The sequence below is a fragment of the Mustelus asterias genome, chromosome 1 (genome assembly GCF_964213995.1).
Source record: "Mustelus asterias chromosome 1, sMusAst1.hap1.1, whole genome shotgun sequence".
In the NCBI taxonomy this organism is placed as follows: domain Eukaryota; kingdom Metazoa; phylum Chordata; class Chondrichthyes; order Carcharhiniformes; family Triakidae; genus Mustelus; species Mustelus asterias.
Genome location: NC_135801.1, coordinates 9,253,666 through 9,276,748, shown reverse-complemented (window position 1 = coordinate 9,276,748; position 23,083 = coordinate 9,253,666). Strand labels below are relative to the sequence as shown.

Sequence of the window (23,083 nt, the reverse complement as noted above, 5' to 3'; positions counted from 1 at the left end):
TACAGATTGACGCAGATAGACCTTGGTTATAACATTTTCAGTTAATCAAAATGCTGAAGTTTCAGTCTTGTTTTACCATATATTTCCAATAAAACAATTGAAAAGTTATTTGTATGTAAAACACATATATTTCATATTAAACCTCTTAGTATAAGATTTTAGCTGCGAAACATGCTGAGTATTAACATTATTATTGCGTGTCGCTAACTCCTAATTTGTGTTCACATATCTCTTATGTTAATTGCAAATGCCTACAAATTGAATAATCCCTTCTTCACCACAGTTGTGGCATTAAATTGTTCCTTAGAGGATTGTGTTGTTTTTTTGGTCTCCCTGTAATTTGCAAATCCATTCCCTGTACTGATGACTCAGTGAGAAAGAGAACTTCCATTCATTTAATTAGTCCTAAATGTTGCCTTTCGTTGGCCTGAACCACCACCTGTCTGATCCTTGCAAATGTGTTTGCAATAGTTTTCTGGGTTTATCTTTTTCCGTATTATATCCCTGCACATGGTCATCTCTCACGTATTTCTATTCAAGGATGAAAAGCTCTGGTTTCTATGTTGTTTCTCGTGATTTGAAATTCTTTAACGCAAGGGATCAATCACATGACTCGTGTACTGGCTGAGCGTAACTCCATCTTCTCCCCCACTGCCCTGACTTGAGAATTTTGTTGACTTTGACTGCTCGACCTTTGTTGAACAGGCTGAGCTTTGAATCTTTTACGACGCGGAGGTGATTTTTCCCCCTGCTCGATTTTGGGACCACCCAAAGGGATATACCTCGCCTCGTAATCTTATACAAATGTGTGTGAGGTAGTAGAAAATTACTGGTTTCGGTAAATTAAAGCAGGATCTGACACTCTGTATCATGAATAATTAACAGATCTTTGTTTTTTTAAACTGGTGACAACCTTACTAAAACAATTAACAAACCGAATAAAATCCCAATAGAATGCTGTTCAAATATTACAAGACTCCTTCAGGAATAATGAAATAAATCATTACAGCATGCAGTCACTCTCAACTAATATACAAACAAGCGTCTTTTGGAAATATGAACTCTGATAATGCAACACTTTCTGAATTGATATCTTCCTCTATTTAAATGGTGATTTTATGAAGACAGACATGAAACTGCAGAATTTACATGAGAGCCTCGCCTTTCCCTCCTTCCGACTCAAGAGGTGGCAAGCATACTCCTCTGACAGTTACCCCCTTGTCCGGGTTTATGTACGTGGAATTACCTCACGGTATCCCTGCAATCTGAGTGGCTTGAGGCTGTCAACGACCCTCACATTTGAATTCCATTGCTTCTCTATCTCTGCGTGCTTGCATTTAAACCCGTTGGTCCAATTCAAAAGCCTGTTTTGATGAGGTTGGAACACTGACTGGTAGGCTTTGCAAAAATCGGCTTCTGCAGCCTGCTCTCTGCAATTTAAAATCCACGCACAAAGGCACCTGTTTTTTTAAAGGGACAATGCTACATGATTTCTTTTTTGTTTTAACATTTCTTTTCACTGTTTCCACTTGTCAAACACCACATTTTTAACCTTACATATGCAACTTCGCAACAAACGTAAACTAAACCATTTGTCAGCGCCATTTATTTTCTCCTTTTATGTGCAAACTTTCTTTACATCAAATGTTGTCAATTAATTTCTCACGTGTTTTGTCCAGTCCTAATGTTGTAATTTCTGAGCTATTTCCTCCAAATCCACAGCCCTTCCTAATTTTGTGGCATCCAGAAATTTGATCAGTTTGCATTGATCCATTCTTCCTGTTTGAAACTCACAAACTGATCACAAAAATACTGCAATGTGTCCATGCCTCGACCACATTCCTGAATCGTCTGACTTTTCTGATTGTCTCTCTCGCACTGCCCTGAACATAGAACAACAAATAATATGCATGCACAGATAGAAGTGCAGGGACATTCATCCATGCAGTACAATTAGTATGTGAACTTAATGAGGTGAGTATTTGTTCTAGTTAATTTGACCTTTGTGATACATATTGATTTAATAACGTTGTGTTGAAAGGGTAGAAGCTAATAGTCTTCAGACTGTTCTGTGGCTTGCTGTGATATCCTGAGCTGGCTGAGTAGTTAATGAAGAAGTGAAAGATAATCACTTCCATATCAATATAGGGTGGACTTTTCCCGTCCCGCCCGCCATGGGAATCGTAGTGGGTGGGGATGGACCACGCAAAGCTTCGTTGACCTCATAGAATCCCCACAGTGCAGAAGGAGGCCATTCAGCCCATCGAGTCTGCACTGGCAACAATCCCATCCAGGACCTATCCCCAAAATCCCACACATTTACCTTGCTAATCCCTCTAATCTACCCAGGATACTAAGGGGCAATTTAGCATGGCCAATGCAACTAACCTGCACATCTTTGGAGCCCGGGCAGGAATTTTTGGCCTTGGGGCAATTGCAGCTGGAAAATCCCGCCCACAATGTTTCGCACAAAAACTAATCACAGAATTGTTAGGGCACAAATGTGGCCCATTGTGTCTGCACCGACTCTCCAAATGAGTATCATGACTTATTGCCATTCCTCTGCCTTTTTCCCTTCCCCCTGTGCATTGTTTCTATTCAAATAATCATCTAATGCCCTCTGGAATGCCTCAATTGAACCTGCCATCACCACACTTCCAGCCAGTGCATTCCAGACCCCAACCACTCCTGTGATGAAATTTTTTCTTACATCGCATTTGCTTCTTTTGCAAATCACCTTAAATCTGTGCCCTCTCATTCTTGAATCTTTTATGAGGGTTTCTCCTTGTCCACTCTGTCCAGCTCCCCCTCATGACTTTGAACATCTCTATAATGAGATGTTTTGGACTGGAACAGTTTCCTTTTATTGGAAGGACATTTTGATAAATTAACTGAAGTCAAAGATGTCCTCCTGAAAGGCCAGTGCCATTCCCTGTAAATATCCTGGATTGCCCATTCCGATTTAAGGGCTGGCAAAAAATTTACCGAGTTGTGTCAGGAACCGACATCAACCTGAGGTTTCCTCCTTTGTCCCGGCATTGAAACTATTCACCGAAAGTTGACTATCAGACAAAAGATAAATCAAAGCTGAAAATAAATCTGTTGAATCTCATCCTTCTGATACCCTACCCTTTTGATAAGCAGATCCCATTATGAATGTTGTCATCAGGGGGACAAAATTGGTCTACATCAGCAAAGTGGAGTCGTAGCAAATTGACAGCCAATTTTTTATTGTATCCCATCTCCTTTCTACTAAGGTTCACAGAGCAATCGTTCAGATTGTTTTTGGAGACTCTTTTTCTTGCTCCCCGTCACTTGCACTTAGTTTGTAAGTTAAACTTGACAATGCTTTCCTAAGTCAGTGGAGAAGAAAAATTGGCTGCTGCTTCACTGCAAACCTGCCCTGTACTGCTGGTCATGATGTGGAGATGCTGGCCCAGACCAGTTTCACTCCCAAGAACTTACAAACCCCAAACTGTTGGCAGAATTGTAATGGCAGTAAATGGGATTTTGTACACGGGATTTTTTAACATTTCCGTTTCATGGGACTTGACCATCATTGGCTCAGCCTGCATTTGTTGCTCATCCCAACTTGTCCTTGAGTAGTGAGCTGACTTCTTGAACTCCGTGGCATGGTGGCACAGTGATTAGCCCTGCTGCCTCACAGCACAGTTGTGGGCAGGAGGAGGTTACAGAGATAGGGAGAGTTACAGGGCTGGAGGAGGTCATAGAGATAGGGAGTTGTGGGGTTGGAGGAGGTCACAGAGATTGGGAGAGTTGTGGGGCTGGAGGAGCTGAGAGAGATAGGGAGTTCTGGGGCCGGACAAGATTACAGAGATAGGGAGAGTTGTAGGGCTGGAGTAGGTCACAGAGATGGGGAGTGTTGCGGGGCCTGAGGTGGTTAGGGACGGTTGTAGGGCTGGAGGAGGTCACAGAAATAGGGAGACTTGCGGGGCTGGAGGAGGTTCAAGAGATAGGGAGGGTTATGGGGCTGGAGGAGGTGAGAGAGAAAGGGAGAATTGTGGGGCTGAAGGAGGGTTTGAGAGGTAGGGAAAGTTGTAGGGCTGGAGGAGGTCACAGAGGCCCTGGAGCGGTTTGAATGAAAAGATGAGAATTTTGAAATCAAACCTTGCCACACTGGGAGCCTGTGTAGTTTTAAACACAGGGGTAATGATGGACTTTCTCCAGTTACTTTGTTCACACAGTAGAGTGTGACCCTGGGCTTCCATTTGGAGGTGAGCCAGAGTTCATAGTCTTTTTTATTTATTCACCTTGGGATGTAGGAGTCGTTGCCTAGGCCCAACATTTATTGCCCATCCCTAATTGCCCTTGAGAAGGTGGTGGTGAGCCGTCCTCTTGAACCACTACAGTCCATGTTGTGTAGATGCACCCACAATGCTGTTAGGGAGAGAGTTCCAGGATTTTGAATCAGCAACAGTGACGGAGCGGCCGATATATTTCCAAGTCCGGATGGTGAGTGGCTTGGAGAGGAACTTGCTGTTGGCGGTATTCCCAGGTTTCAGCTGCCCTTGTCCTTCCAGTTGGTAAGGTTCTGTGAACAGATTTGGAAGGTGTTGTCAGAGGAGCTTTGGCGAGTCGCTGCACTGCATCTTGTAGATGGTACACACACCACTGTCACTGTGCGCCAGCTGTGGAGGGAATGAATGTTGAAGCCAGTGGCTGGTGTGCCAATCAAGCGGGCATTGATAGGGGCTACTCAAAGGAAAGCATGTGTTCGTATTAACATAGATACTGCAAGTAAAAGAGAAGGAGAACAGTTCAGGATGGCCTGGTTGCACAATGGTTAGCACTGCTGCCTCACAGCTCCAGGGACCTGCAATTCCTGGCTTGGGTCATTGTCTGTGTAGAGTTTGCTCGTTCTCCCCGTGTCTGCATGGGTTTCCTCCGGGTGCTCCGATTTCCTCCCACACTCCAAAGATGTCCCGGTTGGGTTGATTGGCCATGCAAAATTGCCCCTTAGTGTCCCGGGATGCGAAGGTTAGAGGGATTAGCAAGGTAAATATGTGGGGTGACGGGGATAGGGCCTGGGTGGGCTTGTTGTCGGTGCAGACTCGATGGGCCAAATGGCCTCCTTCTGCATTGTAGGGATTCTATGATTCTTTCTGAGGTCAAGGTGACCTGAGCTGAAAGAGTTCATTCTGGAGGTATTCAGAATGCTGAATCTAGTTCAGTTAATAAATCACCGAGCCAATGCAAGGTGTGACCTATTTCCTCAATTGAATCCAGGCAGGGATTTGTATCAACTAGCTCAGGGAATCTCTGTATGGAAGTCTTGACATGCTGGTCCCTCACAGCACCTAGATCACTGATGGAGTTATTTTTAATCTGTGTGAGTTGTGGCAAATAGCTCCTGGTCATTACACTAGGTATAGACTGCCAGCTCTGAGGAATTTGAAATATTCAGCTGCTTGAAGGTGATATGTTGTTGTGATGGTGTGTATTATGCGGTAAGCCGCTTTGCAATGTGTTGCAAGCTTGTTGTCTCTGCTATGCTGAGCGCTTAATGCATTTTCCATTTCAGGTTAACCAGTATTGCATTTGTTTCTGTTTTATTAATCATTTAAGTTAATTGTTTGTCCTTCATTTTGTTTTATTTGCTTTTTTTGTGTGTCTCATTTTGCTTTTCTTTTGTTCCATTTTTTGTTTCTCCACCCATTTCATCTCATTCCACATTCGCCGCTGCAGCTAATGTAATCAGTCTGAAGGAACTCCCAGGTCTCCAGGTATGACACCATATCAATCCATTACACCTTTGCTCAGTGATCCCCGGTTGGAATTCTCCAACCTCGCCCGCGGCTGGGATTCTCCGGCCCCGCTGCAGCGAATAAAGTTTTGGCCAAGCGCCAAATTCTCCGTTCTCGCTGGCAGCGGGGTTGGGGGCGAGCGAGGTTGGAGAATCTCGGCCCCCCTGTTACTTGGTATTGAATGATTTTTTTTTGTTACAATCCTAATTTTCTTTAGCAAAGCTATTTACCGATCTTTTGTTCTGAACAATATTTTGGTCTATTTACGTTATCATCTGTTTCACCAGCAGCTCTGTGCCTTGCACAGGATTTCACAGCATCGAGATAGGTCTCATGCTGGTTTCTCCACTCCACACCAGCACCCATCCACATTAACTCCGCTAACCCTCAACAACATATCTTAATTTCTAAGGTTTTAAGTTCATATATTAGTGTCACAAGTAGGCTTACATTGACACTGTAATGAAGTTACTGTGAAAATCCCCGAGTCACCACAATCCAGCTCCAGGGGGAGGCGATGACCTAATGGTATTATCGCCAGACTATTAATCCAGAAACTCAGCTAGTGTTCTGGGGACCCGGGTTCAAATCCCGCCATGGCAGATGGTGGAATTTGAATTCAATTTAAAAAATCTGGAATTAAAAATCTACTGATGACCATGAAACCATTGCTGATTGTCAGAAAAACCCATCTGGTTCACTAATGTCCTTTAGGGAAAGAAATCTGCTGCCCTTACCTGGTCTGGCCTACATGTGACTCCAGAGCCACAGTAATGTGGTTGACTTTCAACTGCCCTCAGGCAACTAGGATGGGCAATAAATGCTGGCCAGCCAGCGACCCCCATGTCCCACAAATGAATAAAAGAAATGTCTCTCATCTCCATCCACACGTCTGTATCCTCAGACTGTGACCCCTGGTTCTGGATACCCCACCGTCGGGAACATCCTTCCGCACCTACCCTGTCTAGTCCTGTTAGAATTATATAAGTCTCAATGAGATCCCCCCTCATTCGTCTGAACTCCCGCGAAAACAATCCTAACCTAGTCAATCTCTCCTCATATATAAGTTCCACCATCCCCAGAATCAGCCTGATAAACTCTCGCTCAGTTAGATGTCTAAGGCTGCTGTACACTGACATGGATTGCATAACCAGTTTCTTACAACCAGATCATAAATACTTCCTAAAGGATAGTGACTTGGAGTTTCCTCCTTGAGCACAAACTAGTTACCTTCAGCCTCGACTATTCCAGTGCTGACTAGCCTTCTCTGCTCTACTCTCCATCAACCTGAGCTGTCCCAAAACATTGCAGCCTATGTGTTAACTAGCACCAAGTCCCATTCCACTCACTGACCTACATCTGCTCCCGGCTAAGCAGCGCATCAAATTTAAAATCCGAATCCTTGTTTTCAAATCCTTCTATGACCTTGTCCCTCCCTATCTCTGACATTTTCTCCATCCTGAAGTGTTATGGAAATAAGAAACATCGGTCGAAGTTTTTCAAATTGCACTCATCAGGACAGACACAAGAATGCCAAATTTCAAAGGGAGCAACAATTATGCTTCATGAGAAAAACGTGCTGATTGGTTAGCAAGTCATTTCTGATTAATTGAAGCGCTTCCATGGAGAATGTACCAGGGAACTATTGTCCCCGACACTTCTGTTTATTTCAAAAAAGGCGCATTGCTTAGATAATGTTCTTTTTGGCTGCAGAGGGCGCGTGAATTCTAGCAAGTATAAGTAGGCCATGTCACGAGCCCGACTGTTAATCTAAAATTGGTTATGAGTGTAATTATTAGTACCCTTGGGATTATTCAACAAGACCTGTCCTTGAAATTTGATATTCTTGTGTCTGTCCTGCTGAGTGCAAGACTAAAACTTTCAGTGGCAAATCTCCTCAGCAATACTCAAGTACTACAAAGCAACTCTGCAATATCTGTGTTGCTCCAATTCATCCACTTTTGAGCATCCTTGATTTTAATCGCTCCACTATTGGTGACCATGCTTTTAGCTGCCTAGCCTTAATCTCTGGAATCCTCTCCCCAAACCTCTCCACCTCTCTTCCTTTCCTTCCGACTTCAAGAACTTAATATCTAGCCCTTTTGACCAAGCATTTGGTCAACTGCCCTAGTATCTCCTTAGTTATAGTTTGATTTATAACCCTCCCTCTGAAGTGCTGTTGGTTATATCACCATGTTAAAGGCATTATGTAAATTCAAGTTGTTGTTGTTAAAAGTGCAGCCAATGTGGCAGCCATTTTGCCAAAGTCAAGTTATGCCAAGGTTTCCTCCTAATTTCTGTCGAATATGTCCCAACTTAAAGATGGGCAGTGAAAACAATTAGGGCCAAAGGAGAACCTTGCACTCAGACCAGTTTATTTTTCCCTTATATACACAAAAAAAATTAAGTTTCAACTCATTTCACGATCATCCATGCACATCGTGAGGACTGGGTGCTTAATGTAAAAGTGCTCAGAAAAGATGGAGATGGAAAAAAGAAGGGAGGTGGGTGGCAGTACTGTTTTGGGAAGACAATGCAGTGTTGGAAAGAGTACATGTTCCTGAGGGGGCAAGGACAGAATTCATTTGGTTAGAGTTGGGAAGCAAAACAGGTGAAATCATGCTACTCGGTGTATTCTATAGGCCTCCAAATAGCGACAGAGAGAGAGAGATAGGGGGACAAATCTGCCGGGAAATCACAGAGATATGCAAGAATCGTGATACTGGGGAATTTTAATTACCCAAGTATTGATTGGTCAATGGGAATGAGGTGATCTTTAAGGCAGACTTGCTTCAGGTACTGGCTAAGTACATTCCAACAAGGGGAAAAAGGTAGGGGAGCCAAAAGCAGGGCTCTTTAGATGATGAGGGAGATAGAGATCATGAGGAAATTAAAAAGTATGATGCACGTCAATGTGAATTCCTCAAGTAAGAACTAGGTCAAGTAGAGGAGGTTGAGAGGGGAGATGAAGAGGTAAATAAGACTGGCAGAAAGAATAGAATGGAATGGAATGAAAGAATAGAAAAAATAAATGGAAACTCAGAAAACCTGGGATGCAAGCCATCCAGACCAAATAACTTATTTGCCCCAAGCATAGCCATGCTTTCCAGTCCATTTCCCTTTCAATTTTCACGCTATCCATTGCCTCCTCTATCTCTACTTCTACTGATATTTTGTCAGATTTCTCTCCCTTAGTAAACACTGATACAAGGAGCTTATAAAGTATTCCAGTCTTGCCCTGCACCTCTAAGTATATCATCTTTTTTCACCGAACCCACTCCACCCGTACTACACACTTCGTTTTTTTATTCATTCAGAGGATGTGGGGATCGCTGGCTGGGCCAGCATTCATTGCCCATCCCTAATTACCCTTGAACTGAGTGGCTTGCTGGGCCAATTCAGAGAGCATTTAAGAGTCAACCACATTGCTGTGGGTCTGGAGTCATTTGCAGGCCAGACCTGGTAAAGACAGATTTCCTTTCCCAAAGGAAGTTAGGTTTTTAGAACAATCAAAGATGGCTGCCGTGGTCATCATTAGACTGATTTAATTCGAGATTTTTATTGAATTCAAATTTCACCATCTGCTATGGTGGTATTCGAACCCGGATCCCCAGAGTATTACTAGCCTGGATTACTAGTTGAGGGGCAACGCCATTACACCACTGCCTCCCACAGTTGGTCACAGGCTTTAGAGCTAAACCCAAAGCCATCATGAGTATCCGCAAATCTTTGGATAGCGATAAAGAAGAGGGGGCCCCACTTAACATCTACTCTGCCTAGCCTAGGGACACTGGAATGACTTGAGGTCCTTTCACTTCACATATGCTAACAACTGCCTCAACACGGACTGGGCACTAAACACTAAAGTCTTCCTGATCTGTATTCCTCAGCTGCCTTAACCAGCTGAACCACCTGGGAGCAAGAAATATATTACTAGTATGGATTGTATTAAACACATGCATAACATCTAAAGGTGCATCAATGACGATTAAAAGCAATAATTATTCTCTAAGCAAATGTGGACACCTCCAGCTGAAAGATGGGAAATGGTATTAATGAAAATGCATTCCCATAACAGTAATATCATTCTTTATTAAGTCGGACCAATTATCTGGAATATCTAGGTCAAATTATGCATAATCGTGGATGTGAAGATTATACTTGCAGAAATGTGCTCCAGGTAACTATAATGCTGGCACTATTTGTTTTTGGTCTGCAAGTCAAAAGGTTGAAATGTTTTGGAGAGAGGTGAAATATCCTTTGAAATGATGACTAAATTGCCTGTGTCAATGTTGCCTATTTCTCTGAAGGTATAAAAAAGGATTTCACTGAGAATGAATGTTAGAACCCATTCCTTGTAGCTCACAGATGAATACCAGAGAAGGCTTTCATCAACTTGTCTCTGGGTGATAGCTGAGCCATGTGATTTGTTGGTAACCTCTACTGGAAACTAACTGGGTTGCTACTTGGATCTGCCCATTGAGGGCATCATGGCATGTATCACATTTAAGAGCATAGTTTATAGTTAGATTTGTGGAAAAGTTTTTTATTTATTGCATCTTTTAAGGGATATTGATTACCGTTGCATTTGCAATCTGTGTTGCCATCTTCATTTTCTCTACAATCCAAAAAAAATACATTTCTATTGAAGTAGCAGTCAAGAAGTTACATTTACCTAATTCTCCAGAGTAATGGCATTTCATGGGAACAAAATATTTGTTCTTTGGAAAATTGAATTAGTCGCTGCACACATTTATCATTTTAAAACATCTTCAAAAATAATTAAAGAGGTCGGCCGAATTTCAGCCTGGATTAGTGGACGAAGAATGGCACCAGTCCAAAGATGTGCAGGTTAAGTGGATTGGCCATGCTAAATTTCCCCTTCATGTCCAAAGATGTGTATGTTAGGGGAATTAGCAGGGTAAATATGTGGGGCAATGGGGATAGGGCCTGGGTAAGATGCTGTGTTGAAGAGTCCGCGCAGACCTGATGGGCCAAATGGCCTTCTTCTGCACTGTAGGGATTCTATGATTGGAGTAAATTTGTGCCAGAGTTCTCCTGATTGGCTTGCTGTATCTTTGACTGAAGGACCACAGATGTCTCCTGGAAAAATGGTTAAGGTGGCACTTGCATCACTTGTTCTCAGGTCTTCCGTTTGCTTTTCCACCGAGGTTAAGGCGTTTGAGCATCCTCTGGAAACTTCATAACTCATAACAGATGTTAGTTGGGGGCAAAACATTGAATGTTTTCAAGAGGCAGTTAGAAGGAGAGATAAGGATACTGGGAGGGCGGGGGGGATGGGGGGGGGTGGTGGGGAGGGGCGGGGGGGATGGGGGGGGCAGGTGGGTAGGTGGAATTAAGTTATTGAATTGGATGATCAACCATGATCATAATGAATGGCAGAGCAGGCTCGAAGGGACAAATGGTCTCCTCCTGTTCCTATTTCCTATGTTTCCATGTTTCTACATGCGAGTGCTTTATGTCCAGTGTAGTTGACGGACATCAGAGGTCATGACCTGAAATTGGAATTGGCATGAAATGACCAGAAAGCAAGCTGGGAACCAAGGGCCTATTGTGTGAGGAACTTTAACAGTAATTAATGTTAGTTTAGAAAAAGTATTGAAGAAATTAATTGAACTAACAGCTGGCATATTACTTGGACCTGATGTCCGGCACCCGAGGGATTTAAAAATGGTGACTGAAGAGATAATGGTTGCATTGGTTTTGATTTTTTTGGATTTTCTAGGTCCTGGAAAGGTCACTGTGCATTGTTCTTGCCCAATTATTTAATTGATTTGTCTCCCTTTGAAGCTTACCTTCTCACCTAACTTTGAATAGTCAGCTGACTTGGATTGATTATGCTCAATGCCCTCATCTCGATCATTGGCATAGATTGTAAATAGCTTATGCCAATGTTGTTCATGAAAGGAGAAAGTTGCATGTTTCCTCTCTATGTGATAATTAGCATGATATCTGTCGTAGGGATATTGATAGAATCTATTGTTAAGGACTTGATGATAGGGCACTTGGAAAATCACAATACGATTAGGCAGTGTCAACACGCTTTTATGAAAGGGAAACTAAGTTTGACAGATATATGAGGACATAACTAGGGGAGATAAGAGGGAACTGAATGTGGTGTAATGGGATTTTCAGAAAGCGTTTGATAAGATGCCACACAAGAGCTCATTACACAAAATTAGGGCTCATGATATTGGGTAATATGTTAGCATGGATTGAGAATTGGTTAATGGACAGAAAACAGAGTTGGAATAAACAGGTAATTTTCATGACAGCAGGGTACAACTAGCAGAGCATTGCAAGGATCAGCACTTGGCATAAGCTATTTACAATCTATGCCAATGATCGAGATGAGGGCATTGAGCATAATCAATCCAAGTCAGCTGACTATTCAAAGTTAGGTGAGAAGGTAAGCTTCAAAGGGAGACAAATCAATTAAATAATTGGGCAAGAACAATGATGAAATTATCCACGATGGGGATAGGGTAGGAAAGCATTAATATAGAATCATAGAATCCCAACAGTGTAGAAGGAGGCCATTCAGCCCATCAAGTCTGCATCGACTCTTGCCCAAGCCCTATCTCCATAACCCTATCACCGTAACTGCACGTATTTTACCCCACTAATCCATATATACCTTGGGGCACTAAGGGGCAATTCAGCATGGCCAATCCACCTAACCTGGAGGAAACCAGAGCACCCGGAGGAAACCCACACAGACACAGGGAGAACGTGCAAACTCCACACAGGCAGTGACCCAAGGCCGGAATTGAACCCGGGTCCCTGGCGCTGGGAGGCAGCAGTGCCACTGTGCCGTGCAGCAATTATCCTATTGAGTAGCAGAACAGGCTTGAGGGGTCTTATGACCTATTGCATACCTGCTCCTACTTCATATGTTTAAAATGTGTTTGTTTTCACAAACAACAGATTTTCAACACGTACATCTTGCTCTGTAAATAATTGTGGAGTAATTCTACAAAGACTTCAGCACAGTGGTTAGCACTGCTGCCCCACAGTGCCAGGGACCCGGGTTTGATTCCTGACTCGGGTCACTGTCTGTGCGGAGTCTGTACGTTCTCCCCGTGTCTGCGTGGGTTTCCTCTGGGCGCTCCGGTTTCCTCTCACAATCTGAAAGATGTGCTGGTTAGGATGCATTGGCCATGCTAAATTCTCCCTCAGTGTACCCGAACAGGCGCCGGAGTGTGGCGACTTGGGGATTTTCACAGTAACTTCATTGCGGTGTTAAAGTAAGCTTACTTGTGACGCTAAATAAATAAATCATAGAAGAGTCAGGAAATTATCTTGGGTGTTACGGTCAATGTTTATCCCTAAATAAACAACACAAAAAGGAAGCAAATTATCTGATCATTTGCTGCCACATTTCCAACATTAAAACAGTACTGTATAAATTATGTACTTGGTGTACCTGGGGCGGTTCCCCTCCACAATAGGTTTTCGGTGCTGGAGGCTACAGTTGAGGAGGAATCAACTGAGCATAGAGAGCAGATCTCTGGGGGTGAGCCGAGTGAGAAAGCTCAGGTGGTTAGGGGCTGTAAAAGACTGGGCCTTGTGATTGGGGACTCCACAATTAAGGGGACAGATAGGAGGGTCGGAACTAAAGGTAGGGACTCAGGGTTGGTGTGTTGCCTACCAGGGGCTGGGGTCCGGGATGTGTCTGACAGGGTATTCAGGACTCTTAGGGGGGAGGGAGATAAACCACAAGTTATTGTACATGTGGGGACACACGACATAGGGAGGATAGGGGAAGGGGATATTAGGCAGGGATTTATGGAGTTGGGGTGGAAACTAAAGGCCAAGACTGACAGAGTGGTTATCTCTGGACTCTTGCCTGTACCACGGGATAGTTTAGAGAGGAATAGGGAGAGGGAAGGTTTGAATTCATGGCTGAGGGGATGGTGCAGGAGGGAGGGGTTCAGGTACTTAAGCAATTGGGGCTCGTACTGGGGAAGGTGTGACCTCTATGAGAAGGATGGTCTACACCTTAATCAGAAGGGGACCAATATCCTGGGGGGTAAATTTGCTAAGGCCATGCAGGGAGGTTTAAACTGATTCGGGGGGGGGGAGGGATCCTGAGTAGTGGGGCTGAAAGTGAGGGATGCATGGATGGGGACTGCAATGCACGGCATTGCAGAGGTGGGGTGGAGCAGGGTTTGAAATGTGTATACTTCAATGCCAGGAGTATTCGCAATAAAGTGGGTGAACTTGCAGCGTGGATCAGTACCTGGGACTTCGATGTTGTGGCTATTTCAGAGACATGGATAGAGCAGGGGCAGGAATGGATGCTGCAGGTCCCGGGGTTCAAATGTTTTAGTCGAAGTAGGGAAGGAGGTAGAAGAGGGGGAGGGGTAGCATTATTGGTCAGAGATTGTATCACAGTGTCAGAGAGGAGGTTTGATGAGGACTTATCTGTTGAGGTAGTATGGGCGGAGATTAGAAATAGGAGAGGAGAGGTCACCCTGTTGGGAGTCTTTTATAGACCTCCTAAAAGTTCTAGAGAGGTTGAGGAAAGGATTGCGGAGTCAATCCTGCTTAGGAGTGAAAGTAATAGGGCAATTGTTATGGGGGATTTTAACTTGACTAATATTGACTGGAATTGTTATAGCTCTAGCTCGTTAGAGGGGTCAGTTTTTGTTCAAAGCGTGCAGGAAGGTTTTTTGACTCAGTATGTAGACAGGCCAACTAGAGGTGAGGCTATATTGGATCTGGTGCTGGGAAATGAGCCAGACCAGGTGCTAGACTTGGAAGTTGGTGTGCATTTTGGTGATAGTGACCACAATTCGGTTACGTTCACCTTAGTGATGGAAAGGGATAGGCATGAACCTCGGGCCAGTGGTTTTAGCTGGGGGAAGGGTAATTATGAGGCTATTAGGAGAGAATTAGGAAACATAGGTTGGACTAGGAGATTACAGGGACTGGGAACGTCCGACATGTGGAGTTTTTTCAAGGAGCAGCTACTGCGAGTCTGTGATAGGTATGTCCCTGTCAGGCAAGGAGGAATTGGTAGGGCTAGGGAACCGTGGTGCACCAAAAAAGTTTCTTTGTTGGTTAAAAAGAAAAAGGAGGCTTATGTTCGGATGAGACGTAAGCACTCGGGTAGTGCACTAGAAAGCTTTAGATTGGCTAAGAGGGAGTTGAAGAGCGAGCTTAGAAGGGCTAAAAGGGGACATGAGAAGACTTTGGCGGATAGGGTTAAAGAGAATCCTAAGGCGTTCTATAGGTATGTCAAGAACAGAAGGTTGGTTAGGGCAAGTTTAGGGCCAGTTATAGATGGCAGAGGGAAGTTATGTGTGGAACCGGAGGAGATTGGTGAAGCATTGAACCAATATTTCTCTTCGGTGTTCACGCAAGGGGACATGAATATAGCTGAGGAGGACACTGGGTTGCAGGGGAGTAGAATAGACAGTATTACAGTTGATAAGGAGGATGTGCAGGATATTCTGGAGGGTCTGAAAATAGATAAATCCCCTGGTCCGGATGGGATTTATCCAAGGATTCTCTGGGAGGCAAGAGAAGTGATTGCAGAGCCTCTGGCTCTGATCTTCAGGTCGTCGTTGGCCTCTGGTATAGTACCAGAAGATTGGAGGTTAGCGAATGTTGTCCCATTGTTTAAGAAGGGGAACAGAGACTTCCCCGGGAATTATAGACCGGTGAGTCTCACTTCTGTTGTCGGCAAGATGTTGGAAAAAATTATAAGGGATAGGATTTATAGTTATTTGGAGAGTAATGAATTGATAGGTGATAGTCAGCATGGTTTTGTGGCAGGTAGGTCGTGCCTTACTAACCTTATTGAGTTTTTTGAGAAAGTGACCAAGGAGGTGGATGGGGGCAAGGCAGTGGACGTGGTATATATGGATTTTAGTAAGGCGTTTGATAAGGTTCACCATGGTAGGCTTCTGCAGAAAATGCAGATGTATGGGATTGGGGGTGATCTAGGAAATTGGATCAGGAATTGGCTAGCGGATAGGAAACAGAGGGTGGTGGTTGATAGTAAATATTCATCATGGAGTGCGGTTACAAGTGGTGTACCTCAGGGATCTGTTTTGGGGCCACTGCTGTTTGTAATATTTATTAATGATCTGGATGAGGGTATAGTTGGGTGGATTAGCAAATTTGCTGATGACACCAAAGTCGGTGGTGTGGTAGACAGTGAGGAAGGGTGTCGTAGTTTGCAGGAAGACTTAGACAGGTTGCAAAGTTGGGCCGAGAGGTGGCGGATGGAGTTTAATGCGGAGAAGTGTGAGGTAATTCACTTTGGTAGGAATAACAGATGTGTTGAGTATAGGGCTAACGGGAGGACTTTGAATAGTGTGGAGGAGCAGAGGGATCTAGGTGTATGTGTGCATAGATCCCTGAAAGTTGGGAATCAAGTAGATAAGGTTGTTAAGAAGGCATATGGTGTCTTGGCGTTTATTGGTAGGGGGATTGAATTTAGGAGTCGTAGCGTTATGTTGCAACTGTACACAACTCTGGTGCGGCCGCACTTGGAGTACTGTGTGCAGTTCTGGTCCCCACATTACAGGAAGGATGTGGAGGCTTTGGAGAGGGTGCAGAGGAGGTTTACCAGGATGTTGCCTGGTATGGAGGGGAGATCCTATGAGGAGAGGCTGAGGGATTTGGGATTGTTTTCGCTGGAAAGGCGGCGGCTAAGAGGGGATCTTATTGAAACATATAAGATGATTAGAGGTTTAGATAGGGTGGATAGTGATAGCCTTTTTCCTCTGATGGAGAAATCCAGCACGAGGGGGCATGGCTTTAAATTGAGGGGGAGTAGTTATAGAACCGATGTCAGGGGTAGGTTCTTTACCCAGAGGGTGGTGAGGGATTGGAATGCCCTGCCAGCATCAGTTGTAAATGCGCCTAGTTTGGGGGCGTTTAAGAGATCCGTAGATAGGTTCATGGACGAAAAGAAATTGGTTTAGGTTGGAGGGTCACAGTTTTTTTTTTTAACTGGTCGGTGCAACATCGTGGGCCGAAGGGCCTGTTCTGCGCTGTAATGTTCTATGTTCTATGTTCTAAAGTCCTATATAAAGGCAAACATTGTCTTCTTTCCTACTTGCTCTTTGTCTTTCTTGCTAAGTAACCATTTTTTCACATTGCCTGCTTTCAATTATAACACAATCTTTAATAACTTTGAAACGCATTTAATGGATATAATATTGTGTATGGTATAATTAAGAGATTAATCATACTGTGGTCTAAATAACATTTCTATTGAACCATTCTTTCACATGCTTAGCTTCCTACCGCAGAATGCCCACTGACTTTCATCAAAAAGTCTATTTCCAATTTAGCTATTAAATCGTGTTAATGATAATATCCCAGAATATGAAGCAATCGCTTCTTTTATATGACTTTATATAAAGACGTAAGGACCTATTATAGAGAGAATTACTGCAATGGTGGAGAAGCGAAGGGATTTTTTTTTCAATGCCACACATATCGTGCGGATGGCTTTATATCTGACCCAGCCTATTGATCTGGGTAATCTGTAAGAAAATACAGAAACGGGATAGAAATATTGGCTGAGTAAGAATCATGTGGAAACTGATGAATGGGACAAGGATATAAAAAGGAGTAACGTCTACAAAAATTGGTTCAGGATACCTGAAGTAAACCTGAGAAGGGGGGCCAAAGGCTAATTGACAGTCAGATGGGAAGTAAGAAAGAAAGACTTGCATTTATATAGTATCTTTCATGACCTCGGGACACCCTGAAGTGCTTTACAACAAGTGAAGTGCTTTTGAAGTGTAGTCTCTGTTGTAATGTAGGAAATGCAATTTAGTAGCAGCAGGGATCCAAATGGATGTTTCATCAGTACAGATGGAGTGTTAAAGGAAAGCAATTGCTCTAAGGGTTGAGTAGGAAGAGAGGATCATAGATTTGCAGATGTATGAAACAGACTCTTCACATCAATCTTGGAGAATAGAGGATCAAGAATTGGCAGATGTGTTAAATGGATTCTTCACGGATGAATACAGTCTGTGGCTAAAGTCAAAATCCAGCTGCTTGGGCGTCAAAATCCAGCCGCTTGGGCGTCAAAATCCAGCCGCTTGGGCTCAGGAAGTCACGTAACAGACACGGAAGTTGAAAAGGACAAGAAGGGGAAAGCACTTGCACTCACAGAGCACCCGATCGCATTCTGAGCGTTTCAAAATCCTCACGACCCATTTAATTACTTTGAAGTGAGTCATTGTTGTATGGGCAAAATAAGGTCGAGGTTGGTGGGGTATCATTTCCTGGGTCTTCATGTGGATATACAAGATCGCAAGTATCAGAGAACCTGGCTGGCCATAATCCAAGCATATAATGAAATCCAACTGAAGAGATTTGGGGCACATTCCTTTCTAATCACGTTCTCCATCCCACGCATGTATTCAGTGTTCCAAGGCATCCACTGTGACTGGATAATACATGCCAACCCATACCTCAAGGTATGTGTCATTGAAACATCTCAAGGGATTAAGTAGACAGATGTATCAAACAGTGTTCCCAGCTTTTTCTACTTGTTTTTACCTTTTTTTTGGAAAAGTGAATGGACTCATCTTCTTCGCCCAGAAGTCTAAACTTTAATTCCACCAATATGTGGTCGTTGCATCCATTCTGTCTTGCTCTACCAGGTCTTTGTTGGAAATTAGTATTGTGTTTAACAGCATTCCTACTCACTTCCTTCACCAACTGTTCCCTGTGATGATCTAATATTGCATCCCAGATTTTCACTCATTTTGTGCCCCCCCATTTCACAACCAATCCCCAGTAAAATCAAGTCATGAAAAATAACTGCATCTGATGCAATACAGCGTTCCTTTATTTAGCAATATTTTTCACTGTATTCCAATATCTGTGACAATAATAAATCAAATCAAATGGAAGTAAGGCTAGATCTGTTGGATATGTCTACAGGCCTCAGAGATCATGCCCCCAACTTGCCCACATTGTCCATAGGGGTGGCTGTTTAGAATCCATAGATTCCCTACAGTGCAGAAGGAGGCCATTCGACCCATCAAGTCTGCACCGACCACAATCCCACCCAGGCCCCATCCCTGTAACCCCACATATTTACCCTGCTAATCCCCCTGACATTAGGGTCAATTTCACATGGCCAATCAACCTAACCCCCACATTTTTGGAGCGTGGGAGGAAACCGGAGCACCCGGAGGAAACCCATGCCGACACGGGGAGAATGTGCAAACTCCACACAGACAGTGACCCGAGACCGGAATTGGACCCAGATCCCTGGCGCTGTGAGGCAGCAGTGCTAACCACTGTGCCACCCCGACATCGATTATGTTTTATTTCCCGAAGACGGCAGCGCAGGGCCATGATAAATCAGATTTAGTTACTGTTTTAAATCAATTTTGGATCTTGCAGGCCTCCCTCATCCAACTGCCTCATTTACGAGTTGCCTTTAGCCTTTGATCTGCACTGGATTTGTCGACAGATTCTGGCCAAGCCGAGGTTGAAATCCCTGAAGTTCAGTCTCACTCCAGTGATGGTCCAATTTGCTGAAGTTCCTCTGACACCTCTTCAATGCAATATTATATAAATTGTTGCATTCAATTAACACTAATAGCTCTTTATATGAGTATAGCCCTACCTCATAACAAGCTGCACTGCCAAACTGTCAGCCTTGCGCCAAATGATATTTACTCTATTGATGCGAGCGCTGTTATGAATTATTCACTCATTTCTCTGCTCACTCTCCTGCACACATAGTGAACGGGCTGGATGAATTTCATATCAATAAATCCTAAATTGCTTAGCAGTACCAATTTCATGCTTGGCCTTTTGTAAGCTACACACAAGTGAAAAGGCATTCTTCACACAATGAAATAGTCTCCTTTCTATACATTGACACTCAGAAACAATGACAAATCAGCAATGTTTAATCTCTCGCCGTTGAACAAGGGGGAACAAAAAATACTCACTCATACTTCTGTGCGTGTGATTTATTGGCACCTCTTCCAAGAGCTCGAATGACCCTTTATTAATCTGACTTCAGCATGGAGAAAAGGATCAAAAGTGGAAGGTTCGAGTGCATTCAGGTCTCGCTTAAAGGCAAAGCGGTAGGTTGGTTAATATTCTGCATTAATGACATGGGGGCAAGTTGTGTCACCTTCAGCTTGATGCTGCCTGTTTCCCTTCACTTGTGCCAGACAACAGCATGTTATATTTTGGATACCATGGTGGCATAGTGGTTAACATTGCTGCCTCACAGCTCCAGGGACCTGGCTTCGATTCCTGGCCTTGAATCACTGTCTGTGTGGAGTTTGCACATTCTCCCCGTGTCTGCGTGGCTTTCCTCCCACAGTCCAAAGAAGTGCGGGTTGCATTGATTGACCATGCTAAAATTGCCCCTTAGTGTCCTGGTATGTGTAGGTTAGAGGGATTAGTGGGACAAATGTGTGGGGTTCTGGAGATGGGGCCTGGGGTGGGATTGCTGTTGGTGTAGACTCAATGGGTCGCATGGATTCCTCTGCACTGTAGGGTTTTGATGATCAGTAGAGACATTTTGTGATACAGCAGCTTTGGAATGTCAGCCATGGCTCAGCTGGTAACAATTTCCCTTTTAAGTGAAGCGATGTGTGGGTTCAAGTTTCACTCCGTGAAGACATGAGGACAAAATCAAACTGCGACACCACTGTCATAGAATCCCCACAGTGCAGAAGGAGGCCATTTGGCCCACTGAGCCTGCACTGACAACAATCCCACCCAGCCCTCATCCCCATAACCCCATGTATTTACCCCACTGATCCCCTCGACATTAAGGGACAATTTAGCAATCAACCTGACCCACACATCTTTGGGAGGAAACCGGAGCACCCAGAGGAAACCCACGCAGACACGGGGAGAACGTGCAAACTCCACACAGACAGTGACCCAAGGCCAGAATTGAACCCAGGTCCCTGGTGCTGTGAGGCAGCAGTGCTAACCACTGTGCCACCATGTCGCCCAGAGGGAGTGCTATACTGTCAAGGAACTGTCTTTTCAATGTAACATTAAGTTAAGTCCCGTTCTGCCCACTCAGATTGATGTGAAAGGTCCACAGGCACTGTATTGAAGAAATATTCTGATGACTATTTATCTGTCAGGCAACATCACTGAAGGAAAGTTGCTTTTGACGTTATCATGTTGTTGATTGTGGGAGCTTGTTGTGTCTTTAGTGTTTCCTCCAACAATGGCTAGACTTTAAATTCTGTCCAATTAATTATATTTTGTAATGCCCTCCACACCCCGAGGCTGCGTTTGGAGACGGGGAGGCAATTAATTGGCCAGGAGGGTCCGGGGCAGCCAATGCCTCCACCACCCCCTCCCATCCAATTATGTAAGGGTGGGAATGCTTGTGGATGGCATTCCCACTCAGTTGTTAATTGAAGCCCTCAAGTGGTCCTTCAATACCCATTGAAGGACCTCATCCCAGTGCCACTGATATTCAACGCAGAGGTGGCTGGGGTATTTCCCACATGGGGAGCCTCAGAAGCAAAGTTTGCCAGGTTTGCGGGCAGGCTCCTGGGGTATGGTGAGGTCGGTGCCGCCTCGTCCGAAAGCATTCAGTGCCTGATCGAGAGGCCAGGAAGGGAAGGTTTGCTGACAGCCATCACCCCTCACCCCCCACCACCCTTTCTTCCAGCTTCCTCTCTCCTCCACCAGCCAGCCTTGTGATTCCCATCCCACCTTGTGCCCCTCATTGATCCTAAGCCTCTGGCAGGTATATCATCAGCAACAACCGGCGCTCCTGGTGGTGTCGACAGACAGTGGAGAGCTTCCGGCCATTGATTAGCCAACAGCCCTCAGTGAGGGGGGGGAGAGATCCTAAATCCCAGAGAGGACCCAACATTGACCAGTGAGGTACCTGATGGGCATTTAATTCCAGCAGGCCTTCCCCAATGGAGGCGACACAGGGCTCCTGCAAGTTTCCCAGCCAACAGGCAAGAAACCCTTTGACAAAATTAAATTCTGCCAATTTGTACAGTGGGACATATTGAGATTGTGAAAGGCGCTACATAAATCAAGTCTTTATTCCTGAAATTAGACTGAAACCGACTGGGCAACCAAGAAAAACAATTCCCTTTCCAGAGGAACCCATTGTTAGATTAGTAATAGTTAGAATTACAGGTAAATGATAGCAGTAAAATGGGTCAATTGACTGATCCTTCTTCTTGGTGTTTATCTTCCACACAAGCAGTAGTCCTAATCCAATGTCCTTTCTCTGTTCCCATATCTCTTTATTGCCCTTTCCCTCATCCCCTTAGCTAATCTATTCCTAAAGATTGACACAGATAGTAATAGCACATGAAGTTCATGTATAACTATTCCTCATTACAGGGACTACCAATGCGCTCTCTTTCTGCAGTCTAGGTTTTTAAAAAAATCATTCATGGAACATGGGTGTCACTGGTTGGGCCAGCATTTATTGCCCATGCCTAGTTGCCCTTGAACTGAGTGGCTTTCTGGGCCATTTCAGAGGGCAGTTGAAAGACAACCACATTGTTGTGGCTCTGGAGTCACATGTAGGCCAGACCGGGTAAGGACGGCAGATTTCCTTCCCTAAAGGAAATTAGTAAACCAGATGGGTTTTTCTGACAATCAACAATAGTTTCATGGTCGTCAGTAGATTCTTAATTCCAGATATTTTTTATTGAATTCAAATTCCACCATCTGCTGTGGCAGGATTCGAAACGGACTCTCCAGAGCATGAAGCTGAGTTTCTGGAGGGGTGGCAAGGTGGCACAGCAGTTAGCACTGCTCCCTCACAGCGCCAAGGACCCGGGTTCAATTCCGGCCTCGGGTGACTGTCTGTGTGGAGTTTGCACATTCTCCCTGTGTCTGCGTGGGTTTCCTCCGGGTGCTCCGGTTTCCTCCCACTGTTCAAAGGTCTGCAGGTTAGGTTGATTGGCCATGCTAAGTTGCCCTTAATGTCAGGGGGGACTAACAGTGTAAATATGTGAGGTTATGGGGATGGGGCCTGGGTGGAATTGTTGTCAGTGCAGGCTTGATGGGCCAAATGGCCTCCTCCTGCAGTGTAGGGATTGTATGGATTCATAATCTTGCAATAATACCAATAATATCATCTCCCCTGATTGCGGGAACACCATATGGCATAAAGTGTGGTTACTGGAGAGCAGTGGCAGAATCCTAAGTAGGAATTTTTTTGCCCACTCTTTGAATTAAAGGGAGGTGCATAAGACAAACAGACCTAACTGTCCTAGAAACTGCTGAGTAAATAATGAGAGTTCGTGGTGCCTGTCATTCTCAGTTGCTCAAAAAACCCAGCACTT

General features: G+C 44.3%; 1 protein-coding gene across 3 annotated transcripts in view; it reads left to right on the top strand.

Moving 5' to 3' along the window:
* ccser1 (coiled-coil serine-rich protein 1) overlaps window positions 1–23,083 on the top strand; it is a 1,298,783-nt gene that overhangs the window by 1,132,204 nt on the left and 143,496 nt on the right. Inside the window, exon 10 of one of the 3 annotated variants that reach the window (XM_078209035.1) lies at window positions 5,707–5,744. The exons of the other annotated variants lie outside the window; for them this stretch is intronic. Coding sequence (XP_078065161.1) covers window positions 5,707–5,715 — 9 coding nt within the window. The 3' untranslated portion in view covers window positions 5,716–5,744. The remainder of the gene's footprint in view (window positions 1–5,706; window positions 5,745–23,083) is intronic. 3 annotated transcript variants of the gene reach the window in all.